General features: G+C 55.9%; 3 protein-coding genes across 3 annotated transcripts; 1 reads left to right on the top strand and 2 right to left on the bottom strand.

Annotated features, from left to right (window-relative positions):
* Nucleotides 1-1,918: 1,918 nt before the first annotated feature.
* Nucleotides 1,919-4,954, bottom strand: PHACADRAFT_213638 (uncharacterized protein). Its single transcript, XM_007400950.1, has 12 exons — nucleotides 4,514-4,954; nucleotides 4,360-4,457; nucleotides 3,885-4,284; nucleotides 3,757-3,826; nucleotides 3,591-3,690; nucleotides 3,483-3,536; nucleotides 3,223-3,425; nucleotides 2,933-2,970; nucleotides 2,706-2,880; nucleotides 2,495-2,656; nucleotides 2,269-2,433; nucleotides 1,919-2,222 (listed from the first exon to the last, which is right to left on the bottom strand). Exons 1-12 carry the CDS (start codon nucleotides 4,692-4,694, stop codon nucleotides 2,054-2,056), a joined length of 1,815 nt encoding a protein of 604 aa, XP_007401012.1. The 5' UTR covers nucleotides 4,695-4,954; the 3' UTR covers nucleotides 1,919-2,053.
* A 1,072-nt stretch (nucleotides 4,955-6,026) lies between these two features.
* On the bottom strand, nucleotides 6,027-14,579 carry PHACADRAFT_264208 (uncharacterized protein). The gene is made up of 8 exons (XM_007400949.1): nucleotides 13,664-14,579; nucleotides 13,145-13,606; nucleotides 12,755-13,092; nucleotides 12,621-12,697; nucleotides 9,335-12,550; nucleotides 9,044-9,281; nucleotides 7,598-8,990; nucleotides 6,027-7,547 (listed from the first exon to the last, which is right to left on the bottom strand). Exons 1-8 carry the CDS (start codon nucleotides 14,567-14,569, stop codon nucleotides 6,036-6,038), a joined length of 8,142 nt encoding a protein of 2,713 aa, XP_007401011.1. The 5' UTR covers nucleotides 14,570-14,579; the 3' UTR covers nucleotides 6,027-6,035.
* A 4,745-nt stretch (nucleotides 14,580-19,324) lies between these two features.
* PHACADRAFT_130223 (uncharacterized protein) lies at nucleotides 19,325-22,162 on the top strand. Its single transcript, XM_007400948.1, has 5 exons — nucleotides 19,325-19,800; nucleotides 19,856-20,055; nucleotides 20,111-20,407; nucleotides 20,466-21,008; nucleotides 21,061-22,162. The coding sequence occupies exons 1-5, from the start codon at nucleotides 19,613-19,615 to the stop codon at nucleotides 22,074-22,076; spliced, it is 2,244 nt and encodes a 747-aa protein (XP_007401010.1). The 5' UTR covers nucleotides 19,325-19,612; the 3' UTR covers nucleotides 22,077-22,162.
* The last annotated feature ends 544 nt before the right edge of the window (nucleotides 22,163-22,706 follow it).

The following is a 22,706-nucleotide window of genomic DNA, read 5'->3' as shown; positions in this document are numbered from 1 at the left end:
TTAAATCATGTCGAGATGGGTGGGAACGTAATGTACAAGAGACAGGCCAGCGGTTGCGGGCCAGGTGAACCACAGTAAGATAGTCATCTTGGACCGTGCAAAGGCCAAGAACTGCTTGGGCTTTGGCTCCTCGTCCATAGCTCTAAATGCGTAGGTCCTGCCAGAGAGATAGGTCGCCATCTGCTCGAAGCTTCAGCGAGCGGAGCTTGCCCTTTAGTGCGAGTGTATGCGCGCCGTCGTGTTCCATCAGCACTTTGTGCGCCGCGTCGTCCGCAGCGAGCGTAAGCAAGCCTGCCTTGGGCTGATACGTCTGACAACGGTGTCAAGCAACTTTGTGCGCTGGCGTGTAAATGGACGTCATGAAAGGTTTGCTGAGGCAGCGCGAGCGCGTGCTTTTTGTGGTGTGCTTGTGCTAGCATTTGTTGAGACGCGTCAAGAATATACGGAGAGTTTGGGGAGTGGGTCTGGGGATTGGGTCGGGTGGGTGTCGTGAATGGGCCCATGTGGCCGCTCGCTAAGACATTGTATTGACGGATTGCAGGGTGTTAGAGATGACCCGTTTGACAGCAGGTAGCTTGCCAGTCGCGGGCAGTCATACAGCGACTTGCGCATCCGAGCGGGCCGGAGTCGTTCAATTTTGCTTCTGGACAATATCAATAACGGGGTAGATATATGAATGTGCACTACACGCACTTTGGCCCCTCGACGTCTTGCTTATGTCCACATTCCACCTCTCCGCTCTCCGCTCTCCGCTCTCCGCTCTCCCGCCTGCCCTAACCTCCTCGAGCGATACCCGCACCTAATCCGAGAGCCTGTCTCACCCATCTCATCCGATCACTGATTTCACTCACTTCCATCTGTCCATTCACAGCTACTGGACCACTCGGTCCGCTCATTGTCTTCGCTGATAGCAACGTGGGCAGCCTTTACCTCCATACGATCGTTATACGTCTTCTCAGTGTCGTGTTTGTTCCCCAGTGGATGGCATATGTGGGAGGAGAGCGTAGGCATCTCGACATGCGCAAGCATGCGCGTGCGCTCTGCAAACTTCTGAACCTACAATGGAACGTACTGGAGCTTCACGGACTGGCGCGCTGAAGCTCAGGAGGGATGCTTGCTTGCGGTCTTGGGATGTCGTGTAGGATTCACGGCCGCACGGCCGGGCCAAGGAGTCCGCCAAAGCTGGCCTTGACCCGAAACAGAGTTGATGGCAGGAGATCGGACCGAGCGCGGGCGTGCAGTGCACCGACATGGATGTTGGAGATGTTGGTCTGGCCGTTTACATATTTGGTCTTATTTGTGCCCTATCATGGACGCGTGACGTCACGCGTCGCCCGCGCGTTCTTGTCACTTGATCGCCAAAAGAAACGCTCGACGCGCTGCTTTTCGCTCTGCCGCCTCATTCGGCGTAGTCCACAGGCTCAAATGTTTTGGGACTATAGCCGTGTCCTTGCCGGTAGCTCAAATCGAGGCGCTGCGCTCCCAACGCGTATCAAGTGCAAGTTGCCATGTTGTGTTTCGTCGGGCTGCGGCCTCGATAATACCCTCGGTGGCAGGCTGAGGGTGTGACCTGCGACACTCGTTCCACAACGGCTGCTTTTGCGTTTCATACAGAGCGACTGCCATAATCAGAGGGAGGTGTAATGTGTGACTGGCCTATTTACAAATACACCATCGCTCAGTAAATGAAATGCAGCAGATCCGGGGGCGTATCCCGAAAAGCAAGTCGGGGTAACCTCGAGTGAAAGTTGACGTACTTCGGTGTAAACATTGCCTCTGAGGCTTAGATGGACCGGCCTTGCTGCCGGGCTCTTCAGGTTAGTCCGTGAAGTTGTATAGGAACAAGAGACGACCCGACTCGCCTTTCGGACGTGTCCCGAGCATGCAGCCGCGGGATCTAGTCGAGTGATGTTCGTTAAAACAGCTACGAGCATAACTATACAGCCAGCCTGATCGACGCTCATGGTCTAGATAGGATCCAGCGGTATTAGATTCATTCCTTGGCTAGCTACTCAGGACGGTCTATATCACTTGACTCAAACTCTTCCTTCGCTTATTCGCGAACGTCCTCTCCTACGAGAACACCGATGGCGATTGCGAGGCTTTGGGGCGTCGGGTGTTCGAACACAAAGTTCTGCGATACGTGCGGGGCGAATATATTGGTCTGAGGGTCGGCACGGAGGGCGTTGATAATCCGGGTCCGCAGGAACGTGGCATGCAAGCTGGTGATAGTTCAGTACCGTATCTTGTGCGGAAGGTGGAACCCACCTGTCGAACCCCTGGTCAAACAGCTCCTGAGTTGGTGAGATTATATCTCGGCCGTTGGGCAGAGCGGAAGCGTGTTCTAGGAGCCAGGCTTGTATGTCAGGCACAGTCCACGAGGACGATGGACGGATGCTTTCAGGGTTTCCACTGTCTTCCAGGATCGAGTATCTAGATGGAGTCATTGTGTCAGTCATGAGAAGGTGTGAGCACAGAGTTTAACTACGCTCACAAGCTATTGATCTCCTTCTCGTAAGTTTTCAGCGCTTGCTTCCGGATAACCGTTCCCTTGGCGGTACGAGGCAAAGGTCTGGCGCGGTCCGTGACGATAATCATTTCCTTGAAGATTCTGGCGAATGCCGGGGCGGCGCGATTCGCTTCCTCAACAATCGGCCTACTGGGTATTGAGCGACAATGTTCTAAAGCGTAGCAAAGCGGCATACCACAGCTTGTTTCTGAATTCCGGCAACGCGTTCGCGTCGTTCCGGTTGATGGCATAGCCTTTTCTGGGCTCGACGAGAATACCGCACTGGCTCTTGCCCCGACCAAACATGACAGCTCCCTGGACTATACGTGATGAGCCTATCACTCCTTGGGGGACCGGTACGACGTTCTCTCCTGTTGAACATGATAAGAGGAAGTCTACACAGAGGTATTAGAAGCTGCTCACCCAAATTGAGGACAATAACATCGTTCTTGCGACCAATTCTGGGTCACTACAGTAAGCATCTTTTCCTCGCGTAACAGCTCGGCAAACTTACATGCGCCACAGTCCTTTCTTCGAAGGATGCGATTCCTATAGGTCGTTCGTCGCGTACCTCCCCGTGTCCTCCAGGTTCTCCACATTAGGGCGGTGCGTTGCACATGTCTGTTCGAGTGTCAGTCACCGATGACCCGGCCACGTAATGTCAGCCCACCAGATACTGCAGCTCGAATGTGCGGTTTCCCTCAGGAACTCACCTGCACGACACACGGTTGGAGAATGACATCCATTCCCAGTCCGCTCTCGTCTTGGTGTCCGGGGAGGGACTGGAAGACTCGTCGATGTCGAAGACCTTCGTATGCGAGCCGAATTCGGTCCCGCCATAGCATGGGTACAAATTAACGCCTTCCGCGATGAGCTCGCTACCAATCTTGGATGACAGCGGCCCTCCTCCGGAGGCCTTCAGACAGACAAGTAAGCGGGAGAAAAAGCTCGAAATTCTATCAAACATACTTACGATTATTTGCAAAGTTTTCAGGTATTCGACGTCGTCCTTCAATTTCGCCCACGCCTGTACAGTCGAGTTAGATGTCTCAAGATACCTCTAGCGTAAATCAGAACTCACCTCAACAAACACAGGGACCGTTAAGAACCCTGTACATTTGGCAGCCATGGCTGCTTCGATGGTGTTGCGCGGTGTAGGAACCACAGGCGACGCAGGCGCTCTGGGTGTAAACAGGCATACCAGAAGCCCGCTGACGAGAGAAGAATACAGTTGATTGCATATTCACATGATGTGAAACGTGGGAAGTGCCATGGCACCCCCAATAACTGCGCGATCCGCACAATCAGAAATAATTGCTAGTACGATTGAAAGATAAGCATGATATCCTCTAATCTGTCGAGAAAGGCTACGCACGAGCGGAGCACATATGAAATATGTCGGCCTGGCGTTGAGGAATCAGCTTTGGAAAGCCGGCCGAGCCAGACGAGTGAAGATAAAAGATGATATCGTCCGTCGAGAAAGGTTCGTCACTATGTGGGTAAGGTTCGCACAGATCCGGGGAGCCTCCTCCGCGCAAGGCTGGGAAGATTTCCTCGAGCTCGGGAAGAGAGTCGACTTGGAGAGCGTACTTTTCGCTCTCAAGTACGCTCTCGAGCTCGGCTCGGACATCGGTGAGCAGGGAATGCATACTGGTCTGGCAGACAATCCTGCGGCAGGACGTGCGCTTGAGCATGTCGACTATCGCGGGCGCAGAGTTCCTGGAGACATGGGGAATGGCTGGAGGGGATGACACGATGCTCAGCACTTCAAACCACTAAAGCTAAGTCGAGGTAGGACATACCACTATGCCTGCTCTCATCATTCCTGCCAACAAGGCGAGATACTACACCGTGTCGCAGTTGACGAGGATGGCGACAACCTCACTGTCGGGACCTGATCTGTTCGGCCTGAGCTTATAGGCGACTCTGTCAGCGGCACGAGCAAGCTCTGCAAACGAGATAGCGTCCACCGGTAAGCCAGGCCTAACTGACAAAAGGGCCCACGGCTGGTCAGTTGCTGGGCATGAAAGTCGATGAATCCCGGAAGGATGGGGATTGAGCCGTCGAGTGGGGGTCGAGCAGGGATAGAGGACATTTCGTCGTAGGGAGGTCGATGCGTCAGGTTTAATAGCCGCTTTGTAGGGCAGTATTTAACTGACGGGATAATTACCCAGTAAATGACCATTCGACACAGGTAATGGCCTGATTCAATTCAGGTCAAGGAAAGTATGCGAGGCGCGCGACACCTGTGCCGACGGCGAACCGGGGCTTGGAAGAGACTTGGACGAGGGTCTACATGAGGTGTGTTCTGGTCTGTCCGCCTAGTAGACGGCGTTTACGAAGGAGGGGCGGTCGTCGACGAACGTCTCGACCTCTGGCGTGGAGGTTCCAGGCGTTCGTGGGCGAGAAGACGAAACCGTAGACATCGGGATTGCAGACATGGCACAGGGTGGTAAGCGCAGTTTTTTTCTTGAGAAAACTCAGGCAAAAGCGGCTAAAGAAGGCCCAGTTATTCCTCGATTCTACGCTGATGCAAACTGAGGAGAAACTAGTGCAAAACCAGCCAAAATGGTCTAAAACACAGTAAAACTGGCGGAAAACTGAGTTTTGCCTTCGGTTTTTTTCAAGTGAAAACCGGAGAAAGTTGGAGCCTTGTTCAATCAGTTTTTGGCCAATTTTACGCCGGAAAAAAGTGCGCTTACCACCCAGTGTGGGCGACAAGGCTGCTAAGCCGATCGCGTGCATTAGGTCGGAATGTTTGAGCAGCTCGGCACCGGGATTGGCAAAGGTTGACAGTGAAGGCGGAGTAGGGATTTCAGAAGGGAGTCGGGCGTGATGGGGCGAGGTCGCCGGTCACCGGTCACCTCTGGCATTTCAGAAGAGATTTGAATAGCCACGGGCTGCTCTATTCCAGGGATAGTGACATCCCTAGCCATCCCGACATATCTCGCCATGGCGGAGGAAACAAAAGAAAGAAAAATTTGCACACAACGTCCGTGGTCTCTAGCTTGCAAGGCAATAGGCCCTGGAGGATATATCAGTCCACAGCGCGTGCGAAACTGTGCTCGTCTGGTCCCCGCCTGTGTGTAGTTTTACGACCGCAGCGGATGCCACAGGTCACAGGGCCCTCATCCCGTCCGGTTTTTCGCCTCTGTCACATGTCGCAAAGGTGTCCATCCGGCCGTGACACCCGAGAAGGAACTTAGGTCGCATTTTTTTTCAGGCCTGCACCGCCCTGTACTAGTACCGTAGAATGTATCATCATACCAGCAGAGCTACCCAGGTAAAATACCGTAGCCGCGCTCGGTCGTCCGTTAGCCAGCGGATGTCACAGGTCACCGAATTCATTTGCGACAAAGCGGTGCGTACGGACTGGCGCAGGCCCTGCGTTCGTAACATGAGTTACGAATAGATCAACTGTTGGCACATGGCGTCTCGATTAAGACGAACTCAATATTATATTATACAGCGAAAATGATGAGATACAGCAGCAAGATGTACAAAAGCTAAGCGAAGGCGACCAGACCTATGCGTTGAAGACTGCGGAAATCTTCGCACTAATCACAGACAAATTGCCAGACTCTTCTTCGAGTAGGTGGTAGTGGTTCCCGTGCAGGAGAACCTCGTCCAACGAACCAACGAGCGGGACAAACCCGTGGTTTGTATTTGACTCCGTGTGGAACAGCGTGACGTGCCCCTCGTACCGCGGCATCACATGCGCATGGAGCGTATGGATGTTGATGAGGGTGCGGACCTCGATGTCGTGCTTCAGACGTGCTCCTTGCTCTCCCATGTTGCCGAACGGCAGCTCCACGACGCTCATCACAGTCGGTAGGACAACATGCGCGGCCTCTTCGATCTGCGTCTGCGACAGCTTGGCCTCATGCACCGGGTGCACCGACGTGTCGAGCACGAACAGGTTGACGGTCCGGCCCTCGTCCTGCGCGAGGCGCGCCACCTCGACTGCGACGTGTCCACCGTAGGAGTAGCCCAAGATGTTGAACGGTGCGGCGCCAGGCTTGGTAGTACCGATGCGGGCCAGCTCCTCGACAATACGCGCGTAGTAGTACTTGGCGTGGTTCTCGACGGTGTGCATGCCCGGATTGCGCAAGGTGTTGGCGTGACCTGTCGACACCTGGTCTTGGGGGAAGTCGTCGGGTGCAACATACCCAGGGTCGTTGAGAGCTATGACGTTGAACAGGTCGGTGGAGCGAGACAGCGCAGCGAACGTGTGGCCGAGACCAGTGGCCATGGGAACGCAGAACAAGAATGGCTTGCGAGGCTCCTCAGAAAAGACGAGCACCTGCGGTACGTGGAACTCCTCGTATACCGGGGCAAGCGTCGGAGGTGTCGTCGATGTTCGATCAGCTGGCTTAGCAGCAATCGCCTGCCTGATCTTGCCCGCCATTGCCTTGACCACGGGCGTATGGAACACGTCCATTAGAGCGAACGGGATGTCGAAAGCTTCTTGTATCCGGAAGACCAAACGGGAGGCAAGGAGCGAATGGCCGCCCGCATCGAAGAAGTTCGTGGACCGACGAATAGACGTGCGACCGAGAAGAGCTTCCATGATCCTACAGAGCCGTCCCTCGACCTCATCCTCGGGCTCGCCCGATCCATCTTCCTCTGCGTCATCGTTCAGCATGCTATCGACGTCGGCGGCAGCCCGCGCTCGAAGCTGATGGCGGTCCACCTTGCCGTTAGGCGTCAGAGGAAGAGTCGGGATCCAGCGCACGACATGGGGAATCATATACGACGGAAGACTCTTGCGCAGCGACTCGAGGAGCCGTGGTGAGAGGGAATGAGATTGCGAGGCCGAAGTCGGCGCAGCAGCGACAGCGTACGCGATAAGCAGATCGTCTTTGCCCTTGTGGGACTTGAGATGGACGACGACGGCATCGTTGGCCAAGTCGGTTTGACGGATGACCACCTCGATCTCCGAGAGCTCCAGTCGCTGTCCGCGGATCTTGATCTGGCCAGCATTCATCCTCCCGACGAAATGCAACTGTCCATCCGGGCCCCATCTCATAGCGTCACCCTGCACGAAGAATGAGACACGTAAGGGATGGACAAGCGGAGGCGACGTACCGTGCGGTAATACCGAGCCACACCTTGGTTGAGTTCGTCGAACCCAAGCTCGACGAAGGCCTCGGCTGACTCCTTCGGCCGCCTCAGATACCCCGGACCGACACCAGCACCGCCAATCACCAGCTCACCGACCACGCCCGGGGGCACAAGCCGGCCCTGTGTGTCGACAATGAGAACTTGAGCGGTTGACATTGGTAAGCCAATGGGAACAGGTCCAGACGTGGGCATGTTGGGAACGTCAGTCCAGAACGTGGCGGCGAAGACACAAGTCTCCGTGGGGCCGTAGGCGTTGAGGATGCGGATCGACGGGTTAACAGATTTCACTCTTTGGAAGTTCTCGTAGTAGGACGCCTCTCCGCCGACCTGCAGAATGCGGAGCTTGCGGAATAGCTGGGGTGCAAGATCGAGGGCTTGGCGGAATAGTGCGCCGGACATGAAGCAGCCTGTGATGCTAAACAACTGGAAATGTCCCGCAAGAACGGCCAGGTCCAGAACGTCGTACCGATTGAAGCAGACGACCGTGGCGCCGGTAAGTAGTGTGCACCAGATGTCGATGATACTGGCGTCCCATGCGAGGTTGTTGATCATCCCGATCCTGTCGCCAGCCTGGAACGGGAAGACATCCGTGTTCGAGACCAGTGCGACCACCGCAGACTGCATGACGACCACTCCCTTCGGCACACCAGTGCTGCCAGATGTGTACATGACGTAGGCGGCATCCGTGCGAGGAGCGCAGACGAAGTCGGCGGGGGAGGCGAGGTCGATGTCGGCGAGGAAGTTGGAGATGTCGAGGCGAGTGATACCCTCGGCGTCGCCGGCGAAGTCTGGCGACTGCGAGGTCGTGATCAAGAGACCTGCACCACTCTCGCGCAAGAGCATCTCGAGACGCTCTGGAGGGTATCGGACGTCCAAGGGCACATATGCGGCTCCGGCCTTGACGATGGCGAGGATGGATATGACAGCGAGGGCCGACGGGGGGATGCACATTGCGACGAACTCGCACGCGTCTCCTGATACCTGGACGATCTTCTGTGCCAGCAAGGACGTGGCCGTGTTCAGCTGGCTGTACGTCAGCAAGAATTCTCCCTCCTGGAGGGCCAACATGTCGGGGTACGCGCGCACAGATTTGCTCAGAGCATCGACGAGGTGGGATGTCGGCGCGGGTGGGGGCGGGGAAAGTGGGACACTGAAATCTTTCAGGTGCATGGCCGAGTTCCGGAACGAGATCTCCTCGACGACCGTGTCAGGATGGAGAAGGAGGTTCTCGAGAATGTCCACGAAGCTGTCGCAGAACACCTCGATGGTATTGGGCAAGAAGAGTGATAGGTCGTAGATGAACTGGCAATCAGGCTCATTGGCATCGCCGTAGCGGAGCTCAAGATCCACTAGCAAGCTGAGAATATAGGTTAATCAACAGACATGCAGTACGGTGGCGAGATCACGAACCCTAGCTCTTTCGACGGTGCGATGCTTGACTTATGGGAAAGTATAACGTGGATGGCAGAAACTAACGACTTCTGTCGTCTCCGTACAGCGGTGGATACGTCCTTGATGGACACGGCGGAGAACTCGGATGCCTTCTCGATCGAGGTCTGCGCATTGTCGCGAACGGCTGAGAGCACAGCATCGCAACAAACGGCGAGCCTAGCGGGAACGATATCTTGCGACTTGCTCGTCGCAAACCCTGAGCGCGGAGGTCAGTTAATCTTCCACACACATAAAGATAAGGAGACGGACCAATCGTGATATCCTCTTGGCGAGTGTAACGATGGTTAAGCACAGAGAGTGCAGTGAGGTACAGCGTGAGAAGCTCCTCCCCGCCTATCGACGAGGCCCGAAGTGCATCGCACACGGTTGGCGGCAAGGCGAAGGAATGCGTCTCTCGTTGCAGAGACGCATTGTCTAAACGTCTGGACATGTCGAGAGGGAATTCGCAAGGGACATAGTCGCGCAGGTACGCTGCTACATCGGAAGGAGTCGGCTGGCGAAGCGTCGAAGAGGACCGCGGCGGATTGATAGCGAAGCGTACATTGTCGACGGCCTGTTCCAAAACCTTCTGTAACCGGTCTACCAGGTCGACAATGGTCTCCTCCTTGAATAACTCAGTGCTGTACACGAACTGGCCAGCCAGGCCGTCGCCCTTGGGGAAGAAATGGATCTCCATGTCGAACCTCGTCGTATCCATATTAATTCGCGGATTGGAAGCATGGACGTCTCCTATATTGAATGGCGCAGTCTTCACAGTCTGGTAAGCGAGGATAATCTGCGCCAACGGGTTGCGATTGAGGTCACGAGCCGGGTTCAGGATCGAGACGATCCGCTCGAAGGGCAGGTCCTGATATTCGAACGCCGCCATCGACAGATCTCGCGCTTGTTGGATCAGTTCTAGGAACGTCATCCCAGGACGCACTTTCAGCCGGAGGATCTGCGTGTTGACGAAGAACCCGACGAGCCTCTCGGTCTCGGCTCGATTGCGATTGGCGATGGGGAAGGCGAAGGAGGCGTCTGTCTGACCGGTGAGCTGGAACTGAACCATGCGGAAGGCGGCCGACAGAAGCATGAACATCGTCACACGCTCCTGCTTGCATATCTGTCCCAGTCGGGTGAAAAGTTCCGTGGGGAATTCAGCAATGTATGCCTTCCCCTCGTAGCTGAGATGTTGGGGTCGTGGGAAGTCCGTTGGCAGTTCCGCCGCCTGGTTGCCTTTGAGCTGCTTCGTCCAGTACTCGAGCTGAGGCTGCACCATACGCTCGAAGTCTTCCGACCGTTGCCACTGCGCGAACTCCTTGTACTGAATGTGAAGTGGAGGGACCTCGTGGTCCTTACCGGCCGAGAAGGCGACGTAGATCTCCGCCAGCTCCTGGCGAATGACGTCGAACGAAAAGCCGTCGACGATGATGTGGTGCATGCATAGGAGCAGGTGGAAGTGGTTCTCAGAGAGTTGGAACAGGGTTGTGCGGACCGATGGCTCGCGATCGAGAGCGAATGGGCGACGGATACAGTCTCCCATGAGTGCGCGCATGGTTCGTTCGTCGGTATCGGGGTCCACGGGTATGACCTCGAGACGGGGACAGAAATCGACGACCCGAGTAGCCGGAGAATAGTTTACCTCGACGAAAATAGTGCGGAGAATCTCGTGACGAGAGACGATCTCCTGGATAGTGCGCTCGAGAGTGGCGATGTTCAAAGGTCCTTCCAGCTTCAGGATGTAGGGAGTGTTGTAGCAAATGTCCTGCGATCCGTAATATGCGAGTTTCGAGAGGAACCAGAGTCGCTGTTGGGCGAAAGACAAGGGGTAATGCGTCCCGTCCGATGGTGTCGTCATGTCCAAGGAGAGCTCGTCAGATGGGTCGGAAGGGCGAGAAGGGGAGAGGATGGTCTTCCTTGGGAGAGCGATGTGCTGATCAGACGATGTGGAAGTAAGGCCCTCGCGGATGCTGGCCGAAAGCTTTCTGGGGGTGGAACGGGCAAAGATCGTCCTGAGTGGGACAACGACGTGGAATTCTGATTCGAGCGCAGACTTGAGTCGGGTAGCAAGCAACGAGTGTCCTCCGATTTGGAAGAAATTCGCCAGGGGTGAAACTGCTCGAACCGATAGCAAACGGCCGAAGATCGCACATAAGCGAACTTCCACCTCGTCCGCGGGTAAAATGTTCTTGTCATCTTCGGCGGCTCTGTGAGCGTCACGGCTGCCGTCTTTCGCCGCCATCGCTGCCAGTTGTCGCCGATCCAGCTTCCCACTCGTCTGGAGCGGAAGAGCATCCACAGACAAGAGTTGGTCGGGGACCATGTACGACGGCAGCACCGCCCTCAGGCGTTCCAGAAGGCTGTTCTCCACATGCGTCCTGAAAACCAGCTCTTGCAGCCTCGATGTGGCAAACGGAGAGACAGACGCGTCGTCGTAGTCGACGGTCTTGAATGCGACCCAGGTGCCACCGTCAGTGCCGTTGAGGGATCCCTTGATGAAGACCGCGTCCAGAGTCGTCGTCTCCTTCTGACGCGCAACGCTCAGTTTGACTGTCACTCCGCACCGCTCCGCGAGACGCTCCAGGTCCCATGCAGACCAGCCTTGCGCAGCTGCGGCCTTGCGTGGAGGAAGCACAGAGGCGAGGTCGGCAAACCGATCTGACGAAGATGAGAAGACGGCTGTGGCTGCCACGAGCTCCCAAGACAGGAATCGATTCGGGATATGTTCCACCGCCAGAACGGTCTCGTCGCCGACAGCGAAGTCGCGCACCGCGTCCTCGAGGTCCGAATCTTTCCACCGTAATGCTCCGTAGTCGTGCCAGGCAGGAGGAACGATCAAGGGCAGCTTCTGGTTGACGTGAATGATGACTTGGTAACGGAACTGGCTGAGTTCGTTGCAGTACTCGATCGCCTTCGGGACGATCTCGACATGTGCCACAGTAGGAATGGTGCGACGAAGACTGGTGAAGAACGAGGGATCGACCAGCAACTCCGACCGATATTTCTCGCGATCGAGAATGTCGTCCCGCAGATCCTGGAGAGCCTTCGACCCGAGCTCGTCTTGCCAGCGATAGGTCGCGATATCGAGGGCCAGAAGACTGCCGAACGGAAGACTTCGCACATCTCCGATCAGGATACGGCCTCCAGGTGCGCACTTGCCGACGATATCGACGATCGCCTGGTGCAGGTACGCCTCTGACGGGAAATACTGGACGACAGAGTTCATGAATGCAAACTCCGCACCAAATGCAGGGAGCTTGGAGATCTCGTCGGCCGCGGCATGCCAGATCGATGTTTTGTCGCCCATTCCGAGTGCCTTAAGCTCATCCCCCAGACGCTTGGCCGCCTCTGCCGAAGGTTCAATGGCCCACATGCGGTCGACAGAGGGAAGGAACTTGTGAACGAAGATGCCAATACCACAGCCGATCTCGAAGGCGGTCCGTGGGCACTGCTGATGGAACGGCCGGAGGGTGTCGTGAAGCCATGCTAATCAACGTTGAAATTTTGTCAGGTCCCTTGGATACTTGAACTACAGTGAAAAAAGAAGTTGACTTACCGATCATCTCGATCTGCGGGATAGGTCCTCCAGTGATCATGCTATCCCAGCCTGAGAAGTCTGCGCGTGCTTTTGCCCTATGTTCAATAAAGGATGAGCGATGAAGATACGTCCGTAGGACTAGGAACACTCACAGATCATACGCAGCATACATGTCGTCATACACGTCTCTCCACGTGTCCACAATGGCATGTTCATCGTTTGGCGCTGCAGCCGACGCATCCTCGCCACGAGCGTGACCGTCAATCTCGGGCGTCTGCTCGTGGCCAAGGACAACATATGCGACGAGGCTCGGGTCGCCAGTCTCGGTCGGCTTGTAGTAGCTGACGCCGGCGTCGCCGACTAGTCCGGTGCGCAGGATGGTCGCCTCGACCTCGCCGAGCTCGACCCTCCGTCCAGAGATTTTGATCTGTCCAACATCCATCCTGCCTATGAGCTGCAACTGTCCGTCAACCCACCGAACAACATCACCCTACAAGCACCCGTTAGTTCATGTGCAAAATGAGAAAAACGCCGCTGCTCACCGTGCGATAGAATCTCGTGTTCCCAGGCAGCCCATCAACGTGCAGCTCGACGAACGCGTCCGCGGTCTCCGCAGGACGGTTGAGGTACCCCTCGGCGACGCCCTCGCCGCCGATAATCAGCTCGCCGATGACACCCGGCGGCACGAGCCGCATGTAGCGGTCGACAACGAGCACTTGACCCGTCTCGAGCGGGCGACCAATGGGCACGGGCCCGGTATGCGGTACATCGTCGCCGCCGGGGAAAACGTCGAAGGTCGTTGCCACCACGCACGCCTCGGTCGGGCCATATGCATTCCGGATCACCGCGCTCGGAGCCGCCGCCCGCACTTGACAGACGCTCGCATAGTCGAGCGCCTCTCCGCCGGTCACGATCTCCGTGAGCCTGTGGAAGACGTCCGGGCAGGCGACGGCGAACTGGCGGAAGAGCGACGTGGGCAGCAGGAAGCCGTCGATGCGCGCAGCCTGGAAGCGCCGAGCGAGTGCAGGCGCGTTGAGCACGTCGACGCGATCGAAGCACACGAGTGTCGCGCCAAGCAGGAGCGAGCACCAGACATCGGCCACGCTCGCGTCCCAGGCCAGATTGTTGATCTGCGCGATACGGTGTCCTGGGCCCCACGTGAAGATATCGCGGTTGGTGGCGAAGGATACGACGGACGACTGCTTGACGACGACGCCCTTGGGCTTGCCAGTGCTGCCGCTGGTGTAGAGCACGTAGGCGACGTCGTTGGAAGACTCTGCTGGCGAAACAGACCCGTCGCGGTCCTCGTGGACAGACGCAGCAACAAGCGACTTCCAGTCGTCGAGGAAGCTAGTGACGTCCAGGTGCGCGATACGCTCACAATTAAAACTGAACGAAGGCGATGCTGCGGTGGTGATGACAAGAGATGCATCACAGTCTTGAACAAGCGACCCAAGGCGCTCTGCAGGGAAGTGTACATCGAGGGGCACATATGCAGCACCACTCTTCACGATAGCGAGGACGGTGAGAATGGCGATGGCTCCCGGAGGAATGCAGAAAGACACAAAGGCATGGATTTCTTGCTGCTTCGTGGCCTCTAGGATCCGCTTCGAGAGAACGGAAGAGAGGATATCGACTTCGCGGTATGTCAAGGTGAGGTCTCCGTCGATGAGCGCCGGAAGGTCATGATGGGCGATGACCGCGTCTGAAAAGGCTTGAGCGAGAGCGAGACGAGGCGCTGAGGGGATTGGTGCGGGATCGACAGGAATGCCGGCCGCAGCGAGCTGATCGAGAGCATGGGAAAACGGAATGTTGTCGACTGTGCGATCGGGGGTGGTGACGGCGGCCGCGAGCACGTCGACAAGGTTGTCGAGGATGTCTTGGATGGTGTCCGGTTCGAAGCGAGTCGGGTCGAAGTTGATGTCCACGCGCAGATGATCCGCGGAGGGACAAGCGCTCCAGACCATGGCGAATAAACTAACACCGACGGTCGCTCAATAATGTTACTTTTGACGCGAATGAAACCAAAAGAACTCACACATCTGCTGTGCCACCTGCAGGGACATCGCCAAGGTGCACGAGCACAGGGAGAGCAACGCCGCGAAGGCCGTTCCTATTCGCGACGAGCTGCGGTAGAGTAGACTCGAATGGTAAGATGTGGCGCTCTAGGGACGACACAAGCTTTTGTGTGGCGCGGACTACGTCTGCAAACTTGTCTCCATCTTCGGCCTGCAGGCAGAGAGCCAGAGGTCCCCCGGGCTTTCCACAGACGTCGACACCTGAGAACTTTGTTCAGCTCGATGTACCGCAAACCATAAGCAACAACGACTCGTACCGATAGCGGCGCGGACTGCGCCAGAATAGCGCAGATGCAGGATGCGAATCGCGGCAAGCAGAATTTCGTGCAGCGAAGCAGAGGCTTCCTCGCCCAGGGCGACTAGTTCGGTATACAAACTACCGGCGATGGTCGTGGATGCGACCGAGTTCGTGGTGAAGCCTGCGTGGGCGAGGTGATTGTCAGCAGGAAACTCTACGGGCACGCAGCCGCGGAGAGCTTCGAAGGTAACATCGGGCTGAGTGCCGGGGGCGAATTTCTCGAGTTGGTCTCCCATTGTCTCCGGGGTGCGCGAGAATAATGTAGAGAGTGGAGTCAGGCAGGACAGCTTAGGACGCTATGCTGTTCAGCGGCTTGTGCTGGTATCTGAGTTTAGGTACGCGTGTAGGACGTGCAGTCTTTATGTACTGTCCCATCCGCGGGGCGAAGCAACGTCTGCCAAATTACGCAATAAAATCATTCCGTCATTCGAGTCTCACTAGGACTAAATCTGTTACTCAGCTAATTTATCAACATTCTCCGCGTCGAACACGCTTGCGCCTTGAAAAAAGCGGTAGTCGCTAGATTCAGCCGTACAGCGTACAGCAGTAAGCCATGGGCTGGTAGCTTCCATTGAAAGTGTAAAGCGTTTTGCGAATCGGTTAGTCGGAGTTGGAGAAAGAAATCTCATAGGGCCTTCTCCGCTCGGCAGGCGTTTCCGTGACCCAGTCTACATGTTTTCCATCATTTTCTATCGTTGGCGCGGGCCGATTAGCGGCAGGCGCCTGTCCATCCCCTACTTGGCTACTATACTTCGCGGCCTATGACACGAGTGCGTGAATTTAGAGAAATTCTGAGTGACCTGTGACCCCCGCTGGCCAGCCGGGTGATATACGGTGAAAGGCAGTGAAGCAGGGTGAAACCTGGTACTGAAAAACCGACACGGGCTCTGAGTGTGCCACTAGGATCGAGATTATGTCGGGGTCCCCGTAAAACCGTTGTCAGTGAGCTTGCAAGTGCTGTCAGAGGAATTGGTATCTGAATGAAGACGTTGTGATGTGTGTCACCCGGTCCATTGTTGGCAGGCCGATCCCTCGAGCTAAAATCATGGCCATCAGTGGCGCTATACTAGCTTGAAGCCGTAGCTCCGAAGACATATAGTCTTCCATATCCAGGGGCGATATTCCAAGCTAAAGTTGACGGCTCAAGTTCAGTTCAGCGGATCTGGGGTGGCCGCAGAACCTAGGCGTCTGAGTTTACTGTTTGACATATTACTTACAGGCGGCGCCAGGCAGCCGTGTTCAAAAATGTGTGCTGTTGAGCGCGGTCAGCAGCTGTTACTTCCGAGGTGCATAGGAAACCATACGAGACTTCACGCAGACCAGTTCCGCGCGGGGTGTTCTCGAGGCGGAGCGACGCAAACAGCGGTGATCGGAGACGCCGTCTCGACGCTCGCCCGCTGTTCCGACATGGTGCCGCTGACATGCTCTTTGAAGAAGGCTCCAAGCAGAGAAGATGACAGCGCCTCCTATCACCGGTGCTCAGTATGCAGATCGATGGCAGCGACCCTACGAGCCAGCGTTGGGCAGTCAATGACCGAGTCATCCCGCTGGTCACGGTCATTGACTATGGGTCAATGACCCAGTTACATGGGCGGTTTCGTCAAGAGGCATCCACAACTCAGATCTTATTGAAACAACTCACTTAGCTACCTCCAGTGTTGTCAGCGTCAGACTGACACCCGTCGGTGACCCGTCAGTTGACGTCAAGGGCGTCAGGCGCCCAGCAGAGGCGGGGCGCCTGTCGTGAGGCGGGCAGAGGAGCGCGGCAGGCGCAATGGGAGCGTCACCATCGTCGGTGGAAGTAGTGACTAATAAATTAATTATATATACATTCCATAACAACAATGATGTGTGTTGCTGAACCAGAGTGCGCACGTACTGCCCCATGCCTCTGAACATGACCACCCTAGCATCATTTACACTAAGCGCCGCAATAAACTGCTACCGCAGACCATACATGAGACAACAGTGGTCAAAACATCGCTTCAGTGGAAGCATGCAAAGCTCGGGCTTACCTCTGGTCGATACAAGTGCAGCTTTGGTGCTGCCAATTCACCTTTGATGCCCCAACCCGCACCTGACCCTTCTCCTCCGTCTTTTGGTGACGACGAGGTACCACCCGAATTTGCGGAAATCAGCCGGCAGCTCGTAGATGATGCCACTGAAGCCCTTCAAGAGCTTGCAGACCCTGCGCCTTTATCAAGCGTTGATACTCCAGAGATCTCACCCTTTGCGCAATCTTTCTTAACTCAACCAGTCTTCAGTGGAGACATGACCGGTAGCATCTGTTTGTCTCCGATTTTTCTCAGGTGAAATCGAAGAAACACAGGTTCTTGTTCAACAAGCCTTTGACTAATTTTGCAAGAGAAGAAACTGTGTTTACCACCTGTGACAGCATCTCGGATCAAAATGTCGATAATATAACAAAGGACAAAGCGAGGACAAAGAGTACAGCGTCACGGTCAACAGACTGTTTGAAACGCGACAGTACCATACACGACTAAGCAGTAACGATGTTTTGGCATTCATGCGAGACCTCGTAGTATCACTGCGCATCCCGTCTCGTAACCTGTGCCTCCACGATACTGTAATGCGTGGTCCGATTTGCCTAACGACCGGCTCGACGATATTCTGATGCGGCAAAGCTCGAAGATAGGCTGCTGAGAACCGCAGCGTTCGGTACTTCGGCACTGATCAAGAGACCAGGACTATGGCTGCCATGCGTCTGTCAATCCCGAAGCTGGCAAAGAACTTTTCACTGTCATCTTCCCCCGCACACAGGTGCTCCTGAGCTGATTCTTTGAGGACCTGACTATTAGCTTTATCGATAATGAAGATCGAGAAATCGTCGGTGAGATGTCGTCGTCGCGGGATCAGGCTCTCCACAAAGAAGCAGGCAACGAATGCGACGACGGAAGGGGCAGTGACTTCGTGAGTAACCTGGCGGACTATCAGCCGGAAACACAGCGCGATGCTGGGAAGATGCACCCCAAACCGAGCAAAATTTAACAAGTGCAGTCGATACCCCTTCAAAAGCTACTCACATTGGAAATTGGTATGGATGGGAGTAGCTGGGGACGAGACTTGAATCGCGATCAAAGGACGACAGGGTCTTCCTTATTAGGTTGTCTCGTCCATGCTCGGCAATCACCGAGGAGGTCGTCTGTGCATTTTCATATTGTGTCTATGCGTCCACGATAGCTCTGCTCTGCTCGGCCCGACCAAACATATCGACCCCAAGTAGCATTCGACTTCAGCTAGCTTCAGCACCCAAGCTTTTGACATACGAACTACGGCGCACGCACCCGGATTCAAAAAAATTAGCAGATACTAAAGACGCACATATCTCTCCGAAGATATCGCATCAACATCAGCATCCCCATCAACTCCAAGTCGAGCCGCGTGTCATCATCCGCATGGCGATGCCGAGTCTCCGCAGCTGCGCACTCGAGCTCGCGGCCGCGCGAGAGGCTGAGTACGAGCCCGCGGTCGATGGCGCTTGGAATATTATTGACGACAAGTGCTTGTGCGCGACTGGTCGAGCGAAGGATGTCAGACGAGAGCTAGCGGTGAAGCAGGGAACTCGCCTTCGAGGTATGCGCGCACGGTGGCCATGATATGCAGCACCGGCTCGTACGAGCTTGAGAGCGACAGGTCTGCTGCCTTACATGTGTCGAACTCCTCCTGCAGACAAGACGGAGCTTCCCTCATGTTCTTTCCAAAGTCCCGCGAGGCCGACTTCTGTGAGCTCAAGCTGCAAAGTTACCATGCAACGATACCCCGCCCACAGGACAAGGTTGAACATTACTGCGCGCGAATGGTCCAGAGACTGGTGTTGAAACACCGTTCAAAGCGCACGATAGACTTGGAAGATGCCGTACTGACTTGAAAAGCGTCTCTCTGACTTGGAAGATGTCATACTAACCGGAATAACGCTGCTCCGTTTTGCTCCGTCTCCGTCTTTTTTTTTTTTTCGATCTCCCAAGTGGCTGTCTTCCGTGATGCATCACTCAAGCCTAAACCTTCTTATGTCGCCGGACGCGAACACGGGACGGGCCCCAGGCTCGGAAGCCTGCCAGGCGTGCCGGATGTATGTTGCACAGAGCCCCAATTTTGACGTCGGCTAGAGATCTTCAACCCTTCGCAGACGTATTTCGGCTTCTTGCAAATCGAAAGACGACTCGGAACTTTCTACTAGTACAGCGGCAGATGCTTCGCTTCAGATCAGACGCTGCTGGGTCGAGCGTTCGCTTTCTCGGCCGAGCCAGCAGTGACTTTTATTCCTGCGTATCTCAGCGGCGGCTACGCGCGATAATCGCGGAAACGACGCTCAAGAGATTCACGGTGCCGATCCCACGGGCGTACCAGAATGGCCAGCTTGCGAGACTACATGAGGCTCGAGACCAGTCGCCCTGTCATGTAGCCAATTTAGTCTACCGACCGCCGTTACGAGGCCGCCCCGCCGACAAGACGCGCACCACTTCTCTGGAGCCCGCCCACGCTAGCCTTGCACCCCTTCCAGATCACTGCCGAGAATCACAGAATACGGCACGAGGCTCCCCAGACCCTTACGTCGTCGTCTCCCCTTCCTCATCCGCTCCAGTCTCCCATACTTCAAGTTCGACGGCGCTATCATGTCTCCTCACATTGACTATTACCCGGCCTCCAACAGCAATAGTTACGCCCAGAGTTGCACGAGCTCTACGATATACCCCTCGACCGACTTCGTTGTGTCCAATGCGCATGCCCCTCCTTCAAAAGACAAAAGGTCCAAGCTTCTGGATCGATTCGTCGACGCGTATGACGAACTGCAGGCCTACAGGTGCATACCGCCACTTCCTTTATCCATCACTTCCTATGGACTGACATACATACAGGGAAGGCAAGGCGGTCATTGTTGATGGCCATACCCTCAGCATCTCCGCAGTGGCAGCTACTGCTCGCTATGGAGCTGCCGTGACTCTTACTGACAAGCCCGAGACACGTGAGCGTGTTCTGCAGAGTAGACGCGTGATCGTTGGCAAAGTTAATGCTCAGCGTAGCGTATACGGAGTCAGCACAGGCTTCGGTGGAAGCGGTGGGTTCCCCGTCTGTCTCACTTCCGTTCAACTCATCTGAAGTCTTGTGTACAGCCGATACTCGTTCAAACGACCCTCTCCTGCTCGGTCATGCCCTCCTCCAGCACCAGCAGGCTGGTGTACTCCCATCACAGACCGAGGCTCCCCTCCTGGCGCTTCCCCTGGGCGATCCCCTGGCTGCAACGAGCATGCCAGAGGCTTGGGTCCGCGGTGCTATTCTTATCCGGATGAACTCGCTCATCCGCGGTCACTCTGGCGTCCGGTGGGAGCTTATCGAGAAGCTGGGCGAACTGTTACAGGAGAACATCACGCCACTCGTTCCTCTGCGTGGCAGCATCTCGGCTTCCGGCGGTTAGCCCTGCACTGCTGAAGCACAGACATCTGATGCTAACATAATCGTTTTGTTCAGATCTTTCACCTTTATCGTATGTCGCTGGAACTTTGACTGCTAATCCGGCGATTCGCGTCTATGATGGCCCTGCATCCTTCGCGGCGCGCCGCATTGTTCCCTCGAGCGTTGCGCTGGCCAACCACGGCGTTGTTCCGATCTCCCTCTCGTCCAAGGAACACCTCGGTATCTTGAACGGCACTGCGTTTTCTGCGTCCGTCGGCGCGCTTGTCCTCAATGAAGTCGTGCACCTGTCGCTGCTCGCACAAGTCTGCACAGCGATGGGCACCGAAGCCATGACTGGCGCCGCTGCGTCCTTCGACCCTTTCATCCATGACATTGCCCGCCCGCATCCCGGCCAGATTGAAGTCGCACGCAATATCAGGGCGCTCCTTGAGGACTCGCAGATGGCACTGAAGCGTGAGGATGAGGTCCACATTACCGAGGATGAGGGCGAACTCCGCCAGGATCGCTACCCACTGCGCACATCGGCGCAGTTCCTTGGACCACAAATCGAGGATATCCTCTGTGCGCTGGATGCGGTCACACTGGAATGCAACTCGAGTGAGTCTTTCTCTTCTTGTTCGCCCCCAGACTCGCTGAAAACTGCCCACAGCTACCGACAACCCTCTGGTCGACGGCGAAACCGGGACTGTGCACCACGGCGGAAACTTCCAGGCCATGGCCGTCACCAGTGCGATGGAGAAGACTCGGCTGGCTATTTACCATATCGGCAAGTTGCTGTTCGCGCAGTGCACGGAGCTCGTCAACCCGACCATGAACCGCGGACTGCCGCCCAACCTGGCCTCGACCGACCCGTCGCACAACTACTTCGCCAAGGGTATCGACATTCACACTGCTGCGTACGTCAGCGAGCTTGGCTACCTTGCGAACCCAGTGTCGTCACACATCCAGTCTGCGGAGATGCACAATCAGGCTGTGAACTCGCTTGCGCTGATCTCGGCTCGGTACACGATCACTGCGATTGACGTGCTCTCGCAGCTGACAGCGAGTTACCTCCTCGTGCTGTGCCAGGCCCTCGACCTGCGCTCGATGCACCACGACCTCCGGTCCTCGCTGTCAACCGCCGTGCGCGAGCTCGTGCCGAAGCACTTCCCATCTGTGGCCACGCACGCGGACGTCCTCGCGCCGATCCTCGAGCGCACCGTCTTCCGCGCCCTCGACACTACGAGCACCTCAGACTGCAAGGCGCGCATGCACAGCGTCGCTGCGTCCACGACGACGCCGCTGGTCGACTTCCTGTCCGCGGACGCCGCGTTCGCGCCCGAGCTCGCGCACATCGCTGGCTTCCGCGCGGAGCTCGCGCAGCGCGCTGCGGAGGCGTTGACGGGTCTGCGCGTGCAGTACCTCGAGGGCGCGCGCGGTGCGGCGCCCGCAAGCAGACACCTCGGCGGGACGCGGGCGGTGTACGAGTTCGTGCGAATTACACTCGGAGTGCGGATGCACGGCGCGGAGAACCTGCATGGCTTTGAGATGGGCCCTGGCGTCGAGGAGGGCACGGTCGGCGGCAGCATCTCTGTTATCTACGAGGCCATCCGCGATAGTAAGATGCAGGGCGTAATCATCCAGCTCGTCAGGTCGATCAAAGCGGGTGAGATGCAGAGGACTTGATATCCTTGACGCTTGGACTCCCTCATTCTTCTCGGCTCAATGCAGTAACAGAAGGTTCGGATGTATCGTTATTGTTCCAGGTAAATACTTACAATATATGCTTCATAATTGTGTTTTTTCTCGAGGTCGGCGAGGCGGCTCGATGTGATGATCGTGCTTGCTTCCTTGAACTTGCGACGTGACTACCCAAGCTTATTAAGGCGTCGGTCAGCGTGCAATATATCAACTCAGATTCCTAAGGCATCAATCAGCGTAAGTGCATGTATGTGCATGTGTGGTGGAGGGCGGGACTCCATTTCATGCTGCAGTTTTGCTTGGAAGGGCCCCAAAATCCGATTTTGGGGACCAGAGTGGCCCAGTAATCTTAGCGATGCAACCCTAACCCTAGAAAAAGGCCAAAGTCAGCGGTTCCACATGCCTTAACACACAAAGGAGCATTAATAAGCCTTTTAAATACACCCAGGACACTTTTCTCTGCATCGCAACGATACTAAAAACGAGGATAGACCTCCGCTGTCGTTGACACCTAACCCTAGGTGGAACCAATCCCAAAGCGCCTTCTTACATAATCGGGAACGGTCAAATTGTCGCTATAAAATCTCGAAATTCAGAACTTCAAGACTCTGCTCC

This window comes from Phanerochaete carnosa, assembly GCF_000300595.1.
Source record: "Phanerochaete carnosa HHB-10118-sp unplaced genomic scaffold PHACAscaffold_11, whole genome shotgun sequence".
Classification (NCBI taxonomy): domain Eukaryota; kingdom Fungi; phylum Basidiomycota; class Agaricomycetes; order Polyporales; family Phanerochaetaceae; genus Phanerochaete; species Phanerochaete carnosa.
The sequence above is the reverse complement of the archived record's forward strand: the minus strand, read 5'-3'. Positions and strand labels throughout refer to the sequence as shown.

Coding starts and splice junctions, on each gene's coding strand:
- PHACADRAFT_213638 (XM_007400950.1), bottom strand. CDS start 4,694: ATGGTCATTTACTGGGTAATTATCCCGTCAGTTAAATACTGCCCTACA. Junction 4,285..4,359: donor TCCTCGTCAACTGCGACACG/GTGTAGTATCTC, acceptor ACTTAGCTTTAG/TGGTTTGAAGTGCTGAGCAT. Junction 3,426..3,482: donor TGAAAACTTTGCAAATAATC/GTAAGTATGTTT, acceptor GTCTGTCTGAAG/GCCTCCGGAGGAGGGCCGCT.
- PHACADRAFT_264208 (XM_007400949.1), bottom strand. CDS start 14,569: ATGGTCTGGAGCGCTTGTCCCTCCGCGGATCATCTGCGCGTGGACATC. Junction 12,698..12,754: donor ATGTATGCTGCGTATGATCT/GTGAGTGTTCCT, acceptor TATTGAACATAG/GGCAAAAGCACGCGCAGACT. Junction 12,551..12,620: donor CCCGCAGATCGAGATGATCG/GTAAGTCAACTT, acceptor AACGTTGATTAG/CATGGCTTCACGACACCCTC.
- PHACADRAFT_130223 (XM_007400948.1), top strand. CDS start 19,613: ATGTCTCCTCACATTGACTATTACCCGGCCTCCAACAGCAATAGTTAC. Junction 20,056..20,110: donor CACAGGCTTCGGTGGAAGCG/GTGGGTTCCCCG, acceptor TCTTGTGTACAG/CCGATACTCGTTCAAACGAC. Junction 20,408..20,465: donor CAGCATCTCGGCTTCCGGCG/GTTAGCCCTGCA, acceptor CGTTTTGTTCAG/ATCTTTCACCTTTATCGTAT.